Source organism: Rosa rugosa, chromosome 5, assembly GCF_958449725.1.
Source record: "Rosa rugosa chromosome 5, drRosRugo1.1, whole genome shotgun sequence".
Lineage (NCBI taxonomy): Eukaryota > Viridiplantae > Streptophyta > Magnoliopsida > Rosales > Rosaceae > Rosa > Rosa rugosa.
In genome coordinates this window covers 53638105-53657021 of record NC_084824.1, presented here as the reverse complement: position 1 = coordinate 53657021, position 18917 = coordinate 53638105, and the positions used below count along the sequence as shown (strand labels likewise).

The window sequence follows — 18917 nt, the reverse complement described above, 5'->3', positions numbered from 1 at the left end:
TGCACCTACGCATCCAAAATGAAAAGTAACCATGTGACTTGATGTCAGACGACATCGCTGCACTGCATATGTCACGAGAGCAGTGTAAATATAATAGTAACTGTAACCGATGAGACGATCACCTAGGAGAGGTGATTCACTCCCTAGGAGTTCGAAAGTAACCGAGAGTGTCAGAAACTCGAAAATTAGCAAACAAACTCCTAAGAACCAGAACCAATACCAGATCAATATGAGCAGCTGTCTCGGATCCAAGATCCGGAATTGAATGCTACCCGAGTCCCAAATACGGATCCAAATCCGACCCAAATACAAAATCAAATCTGTCAAGACAAACTTGACTAGTAATACTGCCCTAATCCACCAACAAAGGCCCAAACCCAAATTTGAAAAATATATCAAGGCCCAAGCCCAAAGAGAGTGAACCCTAGCAACCAATCCAACAGAGCTCTTATCCATCCCGCCGTCGCTACTCTTACAGTCACTGACGCACCCATCGATGGCAAATCTGTCCTTTATGCCGTAGCTGCGCCTGCTCCACCCATCATGTCGGCGACGCAGGACCAAGTAACAAACCTTAGAGCACGCAAACAGCCGAGCAAGAATGAAGCCGGCGTCATTTGTCCCCGTCGCCATCTCAGTAAGATAGCGCCACCAACCCGTCTGATGATCAGACAGAAGATAGTTCCGCCATGCCTGCTGCCATCCATGATGAAAGAAAACAACTCGATCCGACTGCAGACCTGCCGGAGCCTCTCCTAATCTGAATCCTGACCTCCAAAACATTGGGGTCTCAGGATCCTAGACCTTCCTGCCACTAGCAGCCACCAATCCTGTGTGCCGAACCAAAAGCAATTCCAATCCCCAGTGCGAAGCAGTCTGGGTTGAAGAGAAAACCCTCACCTCAAAACGGGTCAAGGACCTCGGCTTCTTGGAGAAAAAAGGAATAAAGGAAGAGATGGCATGGGCCGTACTCGAAGTCTGCGACACCAAAGGAGGAAGGTGCAGAATCGCCTACCCATTGGAGATGGAGGAAGGTGCAGAATCGCCTACCCATGGGAGGTATTCTCTGAAATCCTAGCAGAGAGAGTTTTTTAATTTGCAAATATGGAATAATCTCTTCCAAAATCTTTAATCTTGGCATTTCTGCTACAATTTATTAAGCGTATCTGTGTTTAGCTGCGAGACAAGTATCGGCCCACTATGCTAAACTCTCTAAGGATATTGCCAAAATTACTTTTGGGCTCAAATAATATGTACTCAATATCATAGCTTAGTTGGGGCATGATTATGTGCTTATTTGATTATGGAATTTCTAATAGCCTTTTTTATGCTTTCGTAATAAATTTGCATTTTTTTTATTGCTATGTGATTTGTTGAATAAAATCTAAAATTCTCCCTTCAATGTTTAAATTCAAAACAATCTCACAGTATTCACTTTGACGGACATAATTAAGTTTCATAATCCTTGAACAAGACACATAAAACTTCAGCCTTTTTTGGTCTCGGTCGAATTTGAGCTCTAAACATTCTATGTTGCCATAGCAATCTTATGTTTAGAAGTTCTGGTTTACCGGAAGTATTGGACTAAAAACTTGTAATCTTAGACTTTAAGGTTGTGTTTGTTTCATAGGACTGTGATGCCCAGCCTTAATTTCTATAGGAGTCCAGGACTACTATAACTTGGCTTAAGCTAGATTAGTACCTGACTCATGGTTGATGCTGCGTGGGACTAAGGAGCAGACCAGCATGGTGTCCCCGAATGATGGCCTCCAAGCAGCCACCTCTCTCTCTCTCTCTCTCTCTCTCTCTCTCAAATGATGACTTTTACATAGCCAGAAATAGAATTCTTGAGCAATAGAATTCCCAACACAATTTCTCACTGCTCCTCCCTAGCTTCTGCTGTAGAAACAACTTGGTTGGGAAATTTTGGAAGCAATCGGAGGCAATTTCTGGTTTTTAGCGACAAACACCCAACCATAGGTCAATTTCTGGTGTTTAGCGACAAACACCCAACCTGAAAACACCTCAAATCAAACAAGGTAACAGGGAAGAAGCCATCCAATTTCTCTCTCAAATTGGGTCTTTTTTATCTAGGTTTTAAGGGCATCTTTATTGGGTTTTAGGCATCTGGTATTCACCTCTAAGTTAAAGTTGGAATCTTTATTGGGAATACAGTAGCTTTGTTTAGGATTTTGAATTGAAATGGCTTTTGTGATGCAAGAGTTCAGCTTTTATGAGGACCAGTCTTCTGGTTTTAATCTCATCTGCTCCTGTGATTACCCAGGGTTGCAAGTCTGCTTCTTTTTCTACTCTTGAGAGTTTCCACATGTCTAATATGATTAGTTATGAATTGACTAAGCTTAAGGATAAACTTAAATTTCTGACTTGTCCATGCGCGCACTTCATAATTACTAAATCTGATGCAGTAGCATTATTGTTGCTTTGAGCATTGATAGTTCAAGTGGGAGAATGTAAGATTTTTAATGGACTATTAATTCTTAATAAGGAATGCAGCAACTTAGCTACATATCTTGCAGATAAGTAATTGGGCAATGTTATGATATTTTAATTTATGTCCTTATTCATGATGGATACAATACATATTTTGGTTGTTACTTGGACTTAGAATATTTTGGGTTTTATATATTCTTCATTCACAGGAAAAAAAATGCAATCATATACTGAGGTTGAAAGCTACTCGCTATTTTTCCTTTTAATTTTTCTAATGAAAAAAAAAATTGTTAAATATTGTCTATGATGCTGAGATCTTGTTTTGAGGAATTGAGAATTAGCATGTTATCTATACTATTATTAAGAGAAGAATGTTTTGTTGGCCAAAATTGAAATTTTTGATAGATTTAACCCTGAAAGATTAAAAAACTTTGAAAATAAATTAAATCATAAGAATAAATAGGACAATAAAATAGATTTTTATTAAGAAAATTAACATTTTTCTTAATAAAAATCTATTAAGTAATGACTAAGGCATAGACCAAATGAAATCCAAAAGTAGTTCTATTCACTCTTGAACCTAGCGTCTTGAGACGAGAAGAGAACGGCGGCGGCGGAAACTCCTTATAGAGTTTCCTTAGATCCCCGTCTGATCTAGCAAGCGAGGATTCTCGTCTTGGGTGTCAACATACGCGGGTTGAGTACTGGTGTTTGCAGTTTGGGTAGACAGATCAGGACCCCAAAGTCGGCGGCAAGGAGGTTATCTTTCTCTCCGACTTGCACCGACTGTGAAGGCTTGCTTGGCGTTGCAGTAAACGTTGGAGTGGCGTGTAGCAAATCGAGGAGGTTGTGTGCAGCTGTAGGCATCGACGGGTCTAGGAGTATCGGGTTCTCTATCAGATTCACCTGGGCTTGGTGGTGTTTTGATCGACGCATGATGTTAGGGTGGAACGGTAGGCCGCAGGAAGGCTTGGTGGCGGCAGAGACGGCCCGACATCAGAGGGTTAGGCTTCCCTCTATTCAGGTTTGGGCTTGGGTTGTTGGGCCTGGGCTCAACCTTGGAATGAGGGGTGCTTGGGTCTTTGGACCTAGTTTTGAGCTCAATCTTGGGCTGGTTGCTTCTGCTGCAATGGACAAGAAGAGCAAGACCAATCTGTTGCCGAGGTTGTTGGCTCCTGAAGAGGCTGAGGACGGTGTTGGCTCTCTAACCCTAAGGGGAAGGAGCTAGCATTTTCTTAAGTCCCTTTGCTATTAGACATCTGGGTTACAAGCCTTCTAAAGTTGGAGTAATCTCTATGGGTTATTCTAAGATGTTTCTAGTTGTTATTTGTACCACAATTGCGTGCTGACAGATTAAACTAGATGATTGAATTTTCCTTAGAGTAGCGAGGTTGTTCTTGCTTGTTTTAGGCTTGCTTTCTAGCGAGCGTCCATTTAGACTTTAATGAGTTTAGTTTTGGCTTAGATAGGATTATCTGGTTTTACCGGATTTCTTGTATAAGTGCATGTTAGACTATGGCCTGTTTTATGGCTTTGATGACTAATAATATCAAATCCTATTCAAAAAAAAAAAAAGGCAGAGACCAAATGAAGGCGAAAACTCAACAATTTTTCTTTCTCCAAGATTCGTGAGTGAGAAATTTTAAATACACACCCCAAACTACTTAATACACATCCATATTATTTTATATTTCAAATCAGATTTTATAGGTAGGTTAAATGACCAAAATAGACATGTATGTATTAAAAGAAAAATAATAATAATAATAATAATAATCATATGTTCCTTATATTATTCTATAATTATAAACACAATGAATTTCTATACATGGCATCCACATTTAAAACAAGAATAAAGTTAGAAACCATCTAATTAATTTAAATTTTTCCTAGTCTCTAATGCCAAAATATATTTGGTCTCTCTCTCTCTCTCTCTCTCTCTCTCTCTCTCTCTCTCTCTCTCTCTCTCTCTCTCGAAAGTAGAGGGCGGCTAGGGTTTTTGGGTAAGCTTGGAGGCTCTCGTCTGGCGGCTCCCGCGCCTTGTCAGGCTTTTGCCTGGTTGGTGAGTGGTGAGTGCAGCCGGGCGAGGATCTTTTTTTTGCTGGCCGTATCTCAGCCTGTGTTGCGGCGGCGTAGATCGAACCTTGACGAGCTTAATTGCAAGCCTTGTGGTGGTCCTGCGTTTTCTGATCGCTAAGAGATTCTAAAGGGAGCAACCTGCTGGTACCGGTGTTCTATCCCTTGATCGGCAGTGGCTGGCAGGTTAGTGTGAGGCGGGGTTTCGACAGGCTTCTTCGGATCGAAGTACTCCGATCTGATGGGTGCTTCGGAACCATGCAGGGAGGTGCTCTTGTCGACGTGCTGGCGATAATGGAGGAGTGGATGGTGGCCGACGGCTACTCGTGGCGGTGGCTAGAGTCTTGTAACCGTGGTGGAGGCGTGGTGGCTACTGCAGCTTGGAAGTTTGGCTAAGGTTTGAGTGCCTTTGGGTCTGGGCTGTGTTTCGGGCCCAATTTCTTTTTTTGTTGTTATTTCTTTTGTCTAATAATGTTCCATCTCTTACAGGTGGGTGCAGTGGGTCTTGACCTTGTATATTTTGTTCTTTAGGACGTTACAATGTGCCCATGGATCAGTACTGATGTACACCATAAGGGTCTTAGGCAGATGTACTGATATTCTTGGTGTTGTAGCTTCTTATTGTTCAAGGCGTAGTAGTCTAGGCTAGTAGTCATTTTTCATGTGCAGTCAGTGCACTACTTGAGCAACGATTGTAAGATGAGGGGTGTTTGTACCCTTCATGCTTGACCGAGTGAGGTCGTATGATTTTATATCAATGGATCAATCTTCCATTCCCCTCAAAAAATTAAAATTAAAATTTTTCTTAAATGCATTGTAATTAAATGGGGTGAGATACCATGTAATTTAGAATTTCGAAATCAAGTGGGAACAACCTTGATCAAATTTATTGTTATAACAATACTTTTCACTAATTGGCGCTATCGATGGTGTTCATGTTCAAGTTTTGATATTTACATGTGATCAAGTGCCATACATTAGAAGAAAAGGGATACCCAAAGAGTAAAACATAATATGCATATAGAAGGGTTTAAATTAAATCTTTTATTCGGTCCAAGCAATGGTACAAGGATAATACATGAAAAAATTTTTTGTTTGGTATGGTTACATAATCAAAAAACAAAATTATGTATTTTAGTAGTATATCCATTTTGGTAACATGTATGACCATTTTGGTAATTATATCCAGCCAAAACACTTTTACCTTGCAACTTACCAAATACCTAGAAATTGCTTTTTATTTTCACAGCACTACTTTTAAAAACAGTTTACCAAACACCTCAGCTGCTTCTTCTTACAGCAAGTTCGGAAGTGCTTCCTCTCACAGCAAATTCGGAAGTGTTTCTTCCCACAGCACAGCAATCCCAAGCTAAGCCTAAATATTTTTAAAACATATCGCTTTACTCCCACTTTTTAGTTATTTTTTTTTTTTATCTAAAAGTGATTATTAGACAATTTATTATCTAATAAAACATCACATGTATAAAACTTTGTAATTGTTAATGTGTTTGACCATCCAATGACAACTTCGTAGTTCCGCCGTTGTGGAGAAACTACTTATACAATTTTGGTTGAATGTTCGACGTCTCAAAATTTTATACTTGATCAAAAGGATGTTTAGTGGATGAGACCTCCAATTTTGTACTTGATCAATTTTGTTTCTATTGGGACCTCCAAATCTAGTACTCACTTGACCTCACTCTATTATGAATTATTAAATGACATATATAACCTACTATAAAATGACTATTAAGGACAATAATTACACCAAAAAAATATTATATTTATTTTATGTAGACTTTCCAATTCAATAATAGTACATTGTATTCCTTATTATTTTCCTTATCTATTTTCATTTTCCAATTTCACTACATACTCATTAAAGCATTCATATATATTTTATAAGAATTAAAAATATGATTAAGATCATGTAACATAAAAATGTATGATATACAATGTTCTAAAAATCGGGCTAGGCGCCTCCACCACGTTCCGATTTCAGCCTAGTCGAGTGAGCTAGGCGCTGAGGAGAAAATCGGCCGCCTAGGCGGAGCTGGGCGGAAGCTGGGCGGGAGCTAGGCGGGAGCGATTAGCGTTTCACCCCTCTTTTTTTTTTTTTTTTTTTTTTCTAGACTGAAGCCAATTTATCCCAATTCCCAAATCGAAGAATCGCCCTCTCTCAGTCTCTTTCTCTCAGAGTCTCAGTCTCTCCCTCTCTCTGCGGTCCGGCCGCACGATTCTCAGGCTCTCAGCGGCTCAACCTCTCTCCGACTGTCGGAGTCGCCGGAAACAACGAATTTATGGTAAGTTGAATTTCTGGGTTTTCAATGATTCAATCGAATTCGGAATCATGATTCTCACAATCTCATGAACTCATTCTGGGTTTTCACTTTCCAGTCATCACTCATTCACTCTTGGTTTGCTTCTTCGACTCCTCCTCAAGCTGTTAATCCACTCCTCAAGCAGCAAACTTTGGTTCGATTTCTGAGTTTTTGTCTTTCAATTTTTCAAACTTTCAATCAAATTTCTGGGTTTCATTGTTTCAATCTCACAATTTCTGGGTTCACACTTTTCAGGGCTTTCTGGGTTCGATTTCTGGGTTCAAGTCTTCAAGGAGTTCAAGCTCGGTGATTCTGCAATACATTGTGAATCTTGTTAAGTTGCTGGAATGCTGGGCATTGAGTCATTGTCTCAAAGTATCAAACTGTGAATGTTTTGTACTTGTGTATCTCATTCTCAAGTTTTGGATTTTGGTGTTTCTGATTCATGATTGTTGGAGGCTTGGAGCTGTGTTGGACTTTGCTTACTGAGTTACGGTATTGTTTTGAGATAATGATATTTGGCCTCTGTTTTGGGAATTGAATGTTTTGATTAATTGAATTGCAGCTTGTTTTGGCCTCTGTGAATGACTAAATGGGAATTGAATGTTTTGAAATATTTGATTAATTGAATTGCAGCTGGTTTTTCCTCTGTGAATGACTGAATGGGAATTGAATGTTTTGATTAATTGAATTGCAGCTTGACTGGCTTACTGCCTATGCTCAGTTTTTAATTATACTATGTTATGGACTTTTTGAGTTTTTGATAATACCTTTTATATTTTTATTTATATAATTATATGTTATAAATATAAAAATAAAATTAAAAAAAAAAACAGCCTAGTCCCCGCCTAGGCCCCTAGGCGCTAGTCCCCGACCTTCCGCCCGACTAGCGCCTAGCGTTTTTTAGAACCTTGATGATATATATGTTGAACGCATGCATATTGGTGAGGGAAAACAAAATAAATCATCTTATGATTTATTACCTAAATCTAAGTCAATCCATTATATTTGCAAAAAAAAAAAAGTCACTAAAAATATTTAAATAATTAATCATGTGGTAACAAAAAATACAGAAAAAAAAAACATTAAAAAACGAATGATTTTTTTTTTGAGAATAAAAACAAATGATTTATTATTTTTTTTTGCACAGATAAAATAGAAAAAAAAATTTACAAAAAAAAACATAATAGTTCATGGCATTTTCTTATTGATTAGACATTAATTTTTGAAACTCAAGTTTGATTAAGAAATGTATATTTAGTTAAGATTTATAGAGTGATTAAATCATTGAAATGACTAAAATTTTTATTTTAAAGATAATAATTTGTTTGCAAATTATATGAGTGAGGTTATTTGAGGAAGTTTAGTGAGGTTTAGTGAGTAAATTTAGTATTTGAAGATTTGATAAGAGGTGTAAAAAGTATAGAGGTCAAGTGAGTAAATTTGGAGGTTCCAATAGAAAAACTCACTCAAATAATATAAAACCTATTTCTGAGCATCTATTTGAACTTTGAAGGGAGCAATAATGAATCCTTATGGATTTCCCAATAACTAACACAAGTAATTAATATGGTCAATTATATATACTAATGAAATGTTAAATAATAGTGTATTTCATGGTTTTTAAGTTTAATGATATTTTAGGTAATTTGGGTTGTGTATTTAGTAAAATGTTAGAATGAGAAATTAAATGATAAGTGTATTGAGTAAGGAGTGTGTATTAAGTAATTAGGAGTGTGTATTAAGTAATTAAGTATGTGTATTTAAAACTTCTCTTCGTGAGTGACGAAAATACTATAAAAAAAAAAAAGGGAGATGTTATGGGTGGAATACTCAAAACTCTAAAACCCTAACCCGATGGCGCAAACAAAAGAAAGGAGAATTCGATGCGATTCCTCATCAGCAGCAGAAACGGTGGCCGATGTCGAAGAGCTTCTCACAAAGATCCTTGTGTCGGTGCCACCTCGATCTCTGGTTCGTTTCAAGTGCGTCTCCAAGCACTGGCTCACTCTCATCTCCGACCCCGGATTCTTTCGCCGCCAGACACATCAAAAGTCGAAGATCTCCGGTTTCTTTTCTAGCAAAAACCGAAGACGAGTTCTTCAAGTCCATTGCTCTTCGTGACCGTGAAATCCCATCTGGGAATCCCTTCAAAACTATTAATGATTCCTTCGCTGATGGATCCAAGTTGAGGATTCTTCAGTCCTGCAATGGCCTCTTCCTCTGCCATATTCCTATAGTAGACGTGCTTGAAGAAGGAAAACATCATCCCTTGTATGTTGTCAATCCAACAACCAACCAATTCCGGGCTCTTTCTTGTCCAAGCTCTGAGGCCTGGGACCCGTTCATGTTTGTACGTTATGCTTTGGCTTTTAATCCTTCCAAGTCGCCTCATTACAAGGTGATCTGCGTAAATAACTTCCCCTATTGTTATGATAGAGGCCACCACGAAATAGACATATATTCATCTGAGACCGGAGAGTGGAAGCGTCTTGAGGTTCCTTTCTTCCCAAGCCCCTCTGACGTGGGCAGACACCATGATTTCGTGCAGAAGGCCATGCACTTTGACTACAGGAGCAGGAAAGGCGCCGTATACTGCAACGGGGCAGTTCATTGGATAAGAGACAGAAGGGAAGCAATTTTTCCACTCCGCTTTTTTGGGGATGGTAGGTCTGAATTGGTAAGAAACGAAACTGATGTGCTGCACTACTTTGACATAGGCGAAGAACGTTTGGGACTTGTGTCTGCTACCCCTCCTGTCCCCTTGGTTGTCAAAAACATTCCGTTGGATTTTGGTTCATGTCCCACTGAATGGCCGAGATTGGCTCAAAGATATTTTGGGGAGTCCGGTGGCCATTTGTATTTGATTGAGACTTATCAGCATTGTAAGACCCAATTTGATGTGATGGAGATGGAGAGGGACTACTCTGGCTGGTTTGTCAAGTATCATGTTGATCTTAATCCGCTATTCACAGCTCTTCCTGATTCGAATGCTTTTGTCGCCTTGAGCCTCTCTCAAGAGGAGGAAAATGATAATGAGGAGGATTATTCAGCTGATCTTTTGTTACATATGCCAGGTAAGGTCTTAACTTATAGTCTGAGGAATAAGGCCTTCAAAAAATCTGTGGAGTTGGCCAATAAGGAATATTTTCTTGCTTTAGATGATGAATACTTGAGGGATGAGGTTGTTCTCTTTCCTTACATTGAGAGTTTAGCTTGTGTGGGACGATAAAACACATACAGTCCATATAAATTTCAGCTGTTTGGCATCTACTCTGCTTTTTATTACAAATTTCATAGTTACAATTAATGGGAACATTTCATTCATCTTATTCAATAGTTTTGCTGTTATTTGGGGTTGTCATAATCATATACAGTAGAAGAAATTTAACAGCTGATTTAGATAGATTATTTAGGCTATCTATTTTAGATCTACACATCCCTGGTACCCAAGACAATCTATTCTTGCCACTGATGTGATATACATTTTTCCATAGTTATCAGAGGGAAATTCTTTAGAAGTCCCAATGTAGGCAATGAACAGCGTTCCCATTTTTATGCAACGCACCAAGAAAAAGAAAAATGTGAAATCTTAAACAGTAAGAAGGCTTTCACTGGTCAAACTGTAATCATAGTGAAAAAGGATGAGAATGCTAACAATCCTTTCCCATTTTCTAACTCCCATTTCAGATATGTTTGCCGTTTGCCCTTTGGAACAATTTGATCTTTGATCCACATGTAAATGACTGAATGGGAACCACCCCATAGTAAGCTCCTGCAGTTGCTCCAAGAATTAGCAGGAGAAGAAACACAACTGCACTAAAACAGATATCACATAAATACAACAAGAGAATGCCTCGAAGGGCAGGGAATATAAAGCCTCCTAAGTAAACCTAGTGCTTAATCCTATAGGTACAATGTGTAGACACTTTTAGCCTAAATGGGCATCTTCTGATTCAAAGGTCCTTAACTGTAACTACTTCACATAAAAAAGTTAATTTAACCTGCTCCTGTTAAATACTTATATCAAACCTCAAATCTTAGGTTGTATTTACTGTTTAGTGGGATTGCTGCTTTTTTTTTTTTTTTTTTTTTTTGAAGTTTGAACCACATCAACCACCATGACGGTGTCACCAACACCGTCACAACTCCTCTTTGTCACAACTGCAACCCTTACCATGAACACCACCGCGGTTGGCATTCCACCAAATATGGTCGCCACTGCCATTGTTGCAACGGCGTACACTGCCACTCGCTGCTAGTACCAGAATCCCAAGTGTAATACTGAGTTTGAGGTGATTGATTGAGACTTATGAACTTTGTAATACTGAATTTGAGGTAATTGAGAGGGAGAGGGACTATTGTGGCTCGTTTATCAAGTACTTTGTTGATCTTAATTCAGTATTCGCAGCTCTTCCTGATTCGAATAATGCTTTTGCTGTCTTTTGCCTCTGTCGCCCAGAGGAAAAAGATAATGAGGTTGAGGATTCTTCAACTGATGATGTGTTGTTGCTTATGCCTGGTAAGGTCATATATTACAATCTTAGGAACAATACCTTCAAGACATCTGTTGAGTTTGCCAATAAGAAACTTTTTCTAGCTTTACATGATAATCCTTATTCCAGGGATGATGAAAATCATCCGTAATGGAGACTTTAGCTTCGTGCAAGGATGGAATCTATGCCTCTGTTCCCATGTAAAAACCTACTTACTTATTACATTAGTAATATTTCTTTCAGCAAATTCAATTATCAGTGGTGTGGTTTGATATAATCAAATATGTAGCACAAGCTTTCTAAAATGATCAATTACCTAGATTGTGTAGATTCTTATGTCTCGAACGGTGGAACTTGTTTCCCAGATGTCCATATAAAGTTAGCAGTTACTGAATATTTACTGTTGGAAATCCAGCAAAATTTAGTCAGTGTTAAATGAATTCTAAAACACTGTATGCATATACACCATAAGCAAAAAGAGGAATACAGTTGGTTTGAAGTTGCAGCATTATATGTTCACTCTCTCTTATCAAGGCTACAATATATTTAGCCAAAATTTGGATCGTCAACTGTCTCATAATCCAATCTTTTTCCTCCGTTGTGAGAAAATAGAGATAGTGACATATATTAGGAACCAGACATGTCATTTTTTCTACCTGTAGCAAAAACTGAAAAGTTGTCACTATGAACAGAATTAGCTGACACAAGTGTTTCGGCCGTAGGAAATACAGTGCACACACTCTTTGTTTCTACACAGGTTCTTCTCTCTCCATATATGTCAGGATACTAACAATCTATCTGGTCTTTTCCTGACCAAAGAAAAGAAAAGATACCCGGCTTGGTCTTTTGCAGCTAAAATGGATCAGTTTTCTTATATCAGACATTAATACTTGTACATAACATAGTATTCTATTGCCGCCTATATGTTATTCTTGACAGGCATGCACATTTTCAGGCAACTACTGCAGGTGGCATTGCAGATGCAAAGCAACAAAATACTGTAAATGTTCTAATTTCCTACCTCAGTAAAGTGTAGTTTTGTGTAGATGGGATGACATATATGTAGGGTATAGCTTTGTTCTATATTTGTATTGATGTTGTATACCAGAAGGGCAGAAGGTTATGCCTTCGCCCTATGGATTAATATTGACAGTGACCAATATGCAATCATGTCTTGCATCTAAAAATTAGATAAACTACCGTGGAGGCATTAAGACTGTAGAGTCATCAACAGTGACCGCTTTCCTCTGTTTATGAATTTTTAAATGTTCGAACTGTACGAACAGATGGAAGAGAAGAAGCACAGTCTGCGTATTCATCATAGAAGCTTAGTATATACTAGCAATCTTCCACATGCTCTGCATGGAGTAACGATTACCACAGAGAGAAGAGTGGGAGAAAAATATGAACATGAACATATAGCTAGTATGGTAGAAAGCGATATATATATATATATATATATATTTATATATGTATATATATGTATTGCTAATGGGGTAATAGAAGTCTTGGATTTCCTCTTTGGGTTGAGTGATTTTCCAAATACTGTATCTTACCAAACAAAAAGGCACCAAAACTCTGTTTTTTACTTTACTATTTACTAATTTGGTTTACAGAATGCATCCATAACTGCAATCTTGTGATTTATAAACTAATTATACTAGTGAATAGCTTTTCAGAAGCGAAGATACTAAATTCCTATCTAAAGGTACTGCAAAACCAGTCTACCTAGCAGCTTGAAGATCCTGCAAGAACGGAGTGAACAAAATAGCTTCAAACTGATTTGAATATTAGAATATTAGGCCCCTTGAACCTCGTTTAGTTCTCTATTGGTCTCTTTACCAATTCCGGATGTATGGTGATCGATCATCATAAGAAGAAGGAACCAAGTAAAGATTATCAATGATGACTTCCTTGGACCACTGTAATTTATTATAACAGAACTGTATCAAGAAAGAAGCCTTTGGAAATTTCAGTCTGCACTGGACTGCTTCGTTGTCTGTCCTTTTCTTGTGTTAAGAATTTAAATAAGTTTCTGTGTGAGAATATTTGTTTGCTGAACATATAAACACCAATATCATGTCCTTGAAGTTACAGCTTGTGCATACACTGCGTTTCTACACAGCTTCATCTCTCTCCATAGGTCTTCGCATACTGGAAATTTTGCTAACAACTCTGTTTTGGTCATTCACTGAACGCAAAAGATATAGAATTAAGCAGAACGAAATTTTAGTCTGCCTTTGACTTTCTTGAGATCATTCTTATATGTTGCTGACAGAACTGCACATTTTCCGGGCATTGCAGATCCAAAGGAATGAAGTGCACGGCCTTTGTAGGTGAGTGTTTGATTTCCAGCTTTGTTTAGTAATGTGAACTACTTTTGAGCACTGATACGTTGATATGTACTACTTTGGTTAGGCATTCCGCAAACTTTGCGACGTATAAACCTAATCCAATGGAAACAAGATTTTAGATATTTTAGTGAATTCAATCTTGTATTTCTAATCGCATGTCCAAAATCTACTACTTCAGTTAAAGTGGTTTTGCATGTTAAAGAGTTTTTGAATGTTCCCCAATATATACTTAATTTGATAGTCCAAAAGCAAAATTAATAATCTTTCCTTCCCATGAAATCCATCAACTGGGAAATAAAACAAAAGGAGATCTCAGAGACCTGTAAGAGAGAGACGAACGCATTAAGCTTTACTCATAGCAGCAAGTCTATACCTATACAGCAAAAGGAAAAATGACATTCCGATCAATCTAATCACTTGTACAACACAGTTCTGACAAAGTTAGGCTGTAGATCGAGTTCCATACTGGCAGTACAGTGTACAAACCCCCTAAAACGTACGCTAGATACAGTTCCATACGTGGTAACTTTCGAAAATTACTACAAACCCCCTAAAACGTACGCTAGATACAGTTCGAGTTAAAAGAAAACTTGGAATCCAAACCAACACAAAACCCTAACCCTTGGCGAAAGAGAGAAACATGTCATCCTCAGCAGCAGAAGCTGTAGCCAATATCGAAGAGCTCCTTACTCAGATCCTTGTGTCGCTGCCATTACGATCACTTGCTCGTTTCAAGTGCGTCTCCACGCATTGGCTCTCTCTCATCTCCGACCTCCGCACCCTCAAAAACCCCAAGATATCGGCTTTCTTCTCTAGCAAAATCCAAGACGAGTGCTTCAAGTCCATCCCTCTTGGTAACCATGAAATCCCACCTGGGTGGAATCCCTTCAAAACCCTTAACAATTCCGTCCCTGATGGATCCAAGTTGAGGATTCTTCAGTCCTGCAATGGCCTCTTTCTCTGCCATATTCCTATATTTGGAGAACAAAGGAAACATCATCCCGTATATGTTGTTAATCCAACAACCAACCAATTCCGGGCTGTTTCCTCTCCAAGGGTTGGGGAATATATGGACAGATTAGCTTTTGTACGGTATGCTTTGGCTTTTGACCCTTCCAAATCACCTCATTACAAGGTGATCTGTGTGACTAACTCGGTGCCCACCATTTATCATTATGTGGAACGGGAAGGCGAGCACCACAAAATAGACATATATTCGTCTGAGACTGAAAACTGGAAGCATCTAAATATTCCTTTCTTCCAAAGCCCCTCTGACAGGCACAGGCACTATAGTTTAAAGATGGTGGCCATGCACTTTGATCGCAGGAGCAGGGAAGGCGCCATATACTGCAACGGCGCAGTTCATTGGATAAGAGAGACAGGGGAAGCAAGATTTTCATTCTGCTTCTTCCCAGGTGGTAGGTTTGAATTCGAAAGAAAGGAAACTGATGTGCTGCACTACTTTGATATAGGCCAAGAACGTCTGCTGCTCGTGTCCACTACCCCTCCTGTCCCCTTGGTTGTCAAAAACATTCCGCAGGATTCTGATCCATGGCCCACTGAATGGCCGAGATTGGCTCAAAGATATTTTGGGGAGTCCGGTGGCCATTTGTATTTGATTGAGACTTATAAGAATTGCAAGACCCAATTTGATGTGATGGAGATGGAGAGGGACTACTCTGGCTGGTTTGTCAAGTATCATGTTGATCTTCATTCGGTATTCACAGCTCTTCCTGATCCGAATGCTTTTGTCATCTTGTGCCTCTCTCAAGAGAAGGAAAAACATGAAGAGGAGGATTCTTCAGCTGATCTTTTGTTGTATATGCCAGATAAGGTCATATCTTATAATCTGAAGAATAAGACCTTCAAGGCATCTGTTGTGGAGTTGGCCAATGAAGAACTTCTTCTTGCTATGGATGGTCGATTCTATAGGGATGAGGTTGTTATGTATCCTTACATGGAGGGTTTAGCTTGTGTGGAACGATAGAATCTATATACATTCCATATAAATTTTAGCTGTTTAGCATCTACTCTGCTTTGTACTAGAGATCTCTTTATAGTCACAATTGTAACATTCATTCAACTGCTTATTCGATATTTTTGCGGTTAAACAGTACGAGAAATTTAACAGTTGATTTAGAAAAATCAATGAGCCAATCTATTTTAGATCTACACATCTCTGGCACCCAAAAGAAAAATTATTCTTCCCTCTGATGCAATATACATTTCCCCAAGAGTTATCAGAGGGCAATTCTTTGGAAGTCCCGACGAATGCAATGAATAGCTTTCCCATTATTATGCAACTCAGCAATAAAAGGAAAAATGTGAAATGTTATACAACAAGAAGGAAAAATGACATTACGGATCAATTTAGTCACTTGGACAATACAGTTTTGACAAAGTTATGTTGTTGAGTTCCATATCGGAAGCACAATGCCAAGACATTCACTGGTCAAACAGTTATCATGAAAAAGGATGAGAATGCTAACAATCCTTTCCCAATTCAGATAGGTTTGCCCTTTGGAACAATTTGATCTTTGATCCACATGTAAATGGGAACCAGCACATAGTAAGCTCCTGCAGTTGCTCCAAGAATTAGCCGGAAAAGAAACACAAATGGATTGACGGGCTTCCTCACATCCTCAACCTTTGGACCAAGCTGCACCAAAACAGATATCACATAAATACGACAAGTGAATGCATCAAAGGGCAGGGAATATAAGCCTTCTCAGTAAACCTAGCACTTAATCCTCTAGGTACAATGTGTAAACACTTGTAGCCTAAATGGGCATATTCTGATTCAAAGGTCATTAACTGTAACTACTTCACTTTAAAGAGGTGTTTTAACCTGCTCCTGGACTAAATACTTGAATCAAACCTCAAATCTTAGGTTGTATTTACTGTTTAGCGGGATTGCTGCGTTCTATTTTCTGTTTTTGTATTTAAAATGAACCACATCGATCACTGTCACAGTCTCACCAACACCATCACAACTCCTCTTTGCCACTACTGCAAGTCCACAATCACTAGCATGAGCACCACCACGATCGGCATTCCACCAAATATGGTCGCCACTTCCTGTATTACCATTGCACCAATATGGTCGCCGCTGCCATTGTTGCAATGACATACACTGCCACTCACTGCTAGTACCAGAATCAACTGCCATAATCTCCACCACCACACAACACTCCTACCAACAAGTTCGACTTCGGTCAAAGTTTCTAAGAATGAAATGTGACAACCACTACTTTTGCAGGTATTTATAGAACTAAAACTTTATCTAAAATTTTCTCAAAAGGAGAGTATTCCGAGCTGAATTCTAGAGTAATAAATCACAGAGCTGGTCAATTAAGTCATGTTTCCTTCTTCTCTCAAGGCATAATGGTGCAAGTACTAGCTCAACAAATGGAATGTTGTTGCCTCCTAATCAAAATATTTTACGAGGATAATAACAAGCAAGCCTCGAATTATAAGTTATTGCAAGATGCTGCTCCGGATGTGGTATGTTTATCAAATGCTATAACGGTGACACTGATGCCATAGAAGAGCTTTCCTTTTCTAATCTGAGAAAAGAGCTTACTTTAACTTTTTACCTCTTTACGGGATAAAGAATAATGTACCTGGAGAGGGGAATCCCCACTTAAGGGCTTCACACCTGTCACAGAGCAACCCATAATCAGGCCATGCCGGCGAACTCCACGGTACCACTTTGGACCAATTCTTTTTAGTTTAACATCTTTGAAACCTGCCTTTTGGAACCACTCAATGTATTCTTCCTCTGTTGGGAAGAGCATCCACATGTCTGCGAAAAAACGAGACAGCCAGAAGGTTGGGTACACAGGGCCTATAAGACAGGCTTTTCCTCCTATTTTTAGTACCCTGTATGCTTCCTTGATTCCACGCTGTGGATCCGGCCAGTACTCTATACTGAGGAACAAAATCATAAGATTGCATAAGATTGGTGATTCTTGTATAAACAATCTATCTTGTATAGTATTACAACATGCTTTGTAGTGGAAAGCCCTAAAAAGCCCAACAATCTGAAAGCATAATACACAAAATTAATTGAACTCTTAAAGTTAAATTTGCTATAACAACTGCTTTCAATTTCTTTCATCCACCTCAATGATAAATCTGAAATAACGAAAGCAACATCATTACAGGAATGAATATCAAAATAAGATCAGATTCCATTTTTATATCACAAATTTCAATCCTCACTTGCACTTCCTTTTGAATGGCACTACATTACAGCAAAGCAACAGCAACATAGATGTTACCTTCCAGCAGAGACATATCTATCCGCATAATCAGTTGGGAATGGCAGATCCTCGGCATCACCTTCGATAATCTTGCACTCTTTCAAGGGCTCCTTCTCCTTAGCCTTGGCAAGCTGGTGCGGTGATTGGTCAAGAATTGTAACATTTTTGGCATCCACATGCTTCACAATCCCCAGTGTTGTGAACCCAGTTCCACCTCCAACATCTACCACTGTCATATTCCTGTCATAAAGATCAGCCGGCTCAAGAGCATCGTCTCTCATATCCTCAGTCCAATGCCCAGGGTTTATCACATGATCATAGACTATAGATAAAAACCTATAGAACCAAAATGCTTCTTGCTTGTGCTGTATAAACCTAGGCTGAGATGCAGGCCTTGAGGATGAGACACTGCATATGGGTCCCAAAATTCTAGCCTTGGAATTCCTTCCATAACTAACTGAAACCTTTTTGGGGAAAGACCCATATTGAAAATTTCCCCCAGAACCTAACCAAGTCGGTGCTATGCCAGAAGTGAGTTTCAGATTTTGAGCTCCATAGAGCATTGAAATAGCCATGGTATGATAAAAGGAAACAAAACCCACAAAATTAAAATGCTAATTTACACTTTTTTATCTCACTGATTACTCCGAACTAAAATCAAAGAAATGTATCAGATAACATGGGGATTAAGAATCAGAGTGAAGTGAGCATAGAAGCAACAACCATGGGGATTCATACTGAAACCACCATACTCAAAATCAAATAAGGAAAGGATTACCAAACAGAACCGGCTTACCGATGATTGTTCTACAAAGGGAGATAGGAAGACACCACGTGCTGTGGTAGTAGTACTTGGGTCAGTGCTGTAGTAGCTGCCAGAGACCTTAAACGTACCGTTTTGGACATTCATGTAAGACAAAGGCTGGTGCTTTTATTATTTGTGTCTTCTTCTGA

The 18917-nt window shown here is 38.8% G+C and overlaps 3 protein-coding genes across 4 annotated transcripts; 2 read left to right on the top strand and 1 right to left on the bottom strand.

Moving 5' to 3' along the window:
• Positions 1–8769: 8769 nt before the first annotated feature.
• LOC133711894 (F-box protein At5g07610-like) lies at positions 8770–10080 on the top strand. The gene has a single exon (XM_062137970.1). It carries the CDS (start codon positions 8770–8772, stop codon positions 10078–10080), a length of 1311 nt encoding a protein of 436 aa, XP_061993954.1.
• Positions 10081–14338: 4258 nt separating this feature from the next.
• On the top strand, positions 14339–15685 carry LOC133711893 (F-box protein At5g07610-like). The gene has a single exon (XM_062137969.1). It carries the CDS (start codon positions 14339–14341, stop codon positions 15683–15685), a length of 1347 nt encoding a protein of 448 aa, XP_061993953.1.
• Positions 15686–15970: 285 nt separating this feature from the next.
• On the bottom strand, positions 15971–18898 carry LOC133712926 (2-methyl-6-phytyl-1,4-hydroquinone methyltransferase, chloroplastic-like). Of its 2 annotated transcripts, XM_062139035.1 has the most exons (4): positions 17982–18898; positions 17322–17628; positions 16678–16891; positions 16202–16357 (listed from the first exon to the last, which is right to left on the bottom strand). In XM_062139035.1, the coding sequence occupies exons 1-4, from the start codon at positions 18536–18538 to the stop codon at positions 16341–16343; spliced, it is 1095 nt and encodes a 364-aa protein (XP_061995019.1). In that variant the 5' UTR covers positions 18539–18898; the 3' UTR covers positions 16202–16340. The 2 variants fall into 2 exon arrangements, with proteins under 2 accessions (XP_061995020.1, XP_061995019.1); XM_062139036.1 differs by lacking the exon at positions 16678–16891 and having other exon boundaries at positions 15971–16357.
• Between the last annotated feature and the right edge of the window lie 19 nt (positions 18899–18917).

Excerpts from the sequence above, each read along its gene's own strand:
- LOC133711894 (XM_062137970.1), top strand. The coding sequence starts at position 8,770 with ATGTCGAAGAGCTTCTCACAAAGATCCTTGTGTCGGTGCCACCTCGAT.
- LOC133711893 (XM_062137969.1), top strand. The coding sequence starts at position 14,339 with ATGTCATCCTCAGCAGCAGAAGCTGTAGCCAATATCGAAGAGCTCCTT.
- LOC133712926 (XM_062139035.1), bottom strand. The coding sequence starts at position 18,538 with ATGGCTATTTCAATGCTCTATGGAGCTCAAAATCTGAAACTCACTTCT. Across the intron at positions 17,629-17,981 it reads AGATATGTCTCTGCTGGAAG|TATAGAGTACTGGCCGGATC; the intron begins GTAACATCTATG and ends TTTGTTCCTCAG. Across the intron at positions 16,892-17,321 it reads GTGGGGATTCCCCTCTCCAG|GAGTGTTGTGTGGTGGTGGA; the intron begins GTACATTATTCT and ends ACTTGTTGGTAG.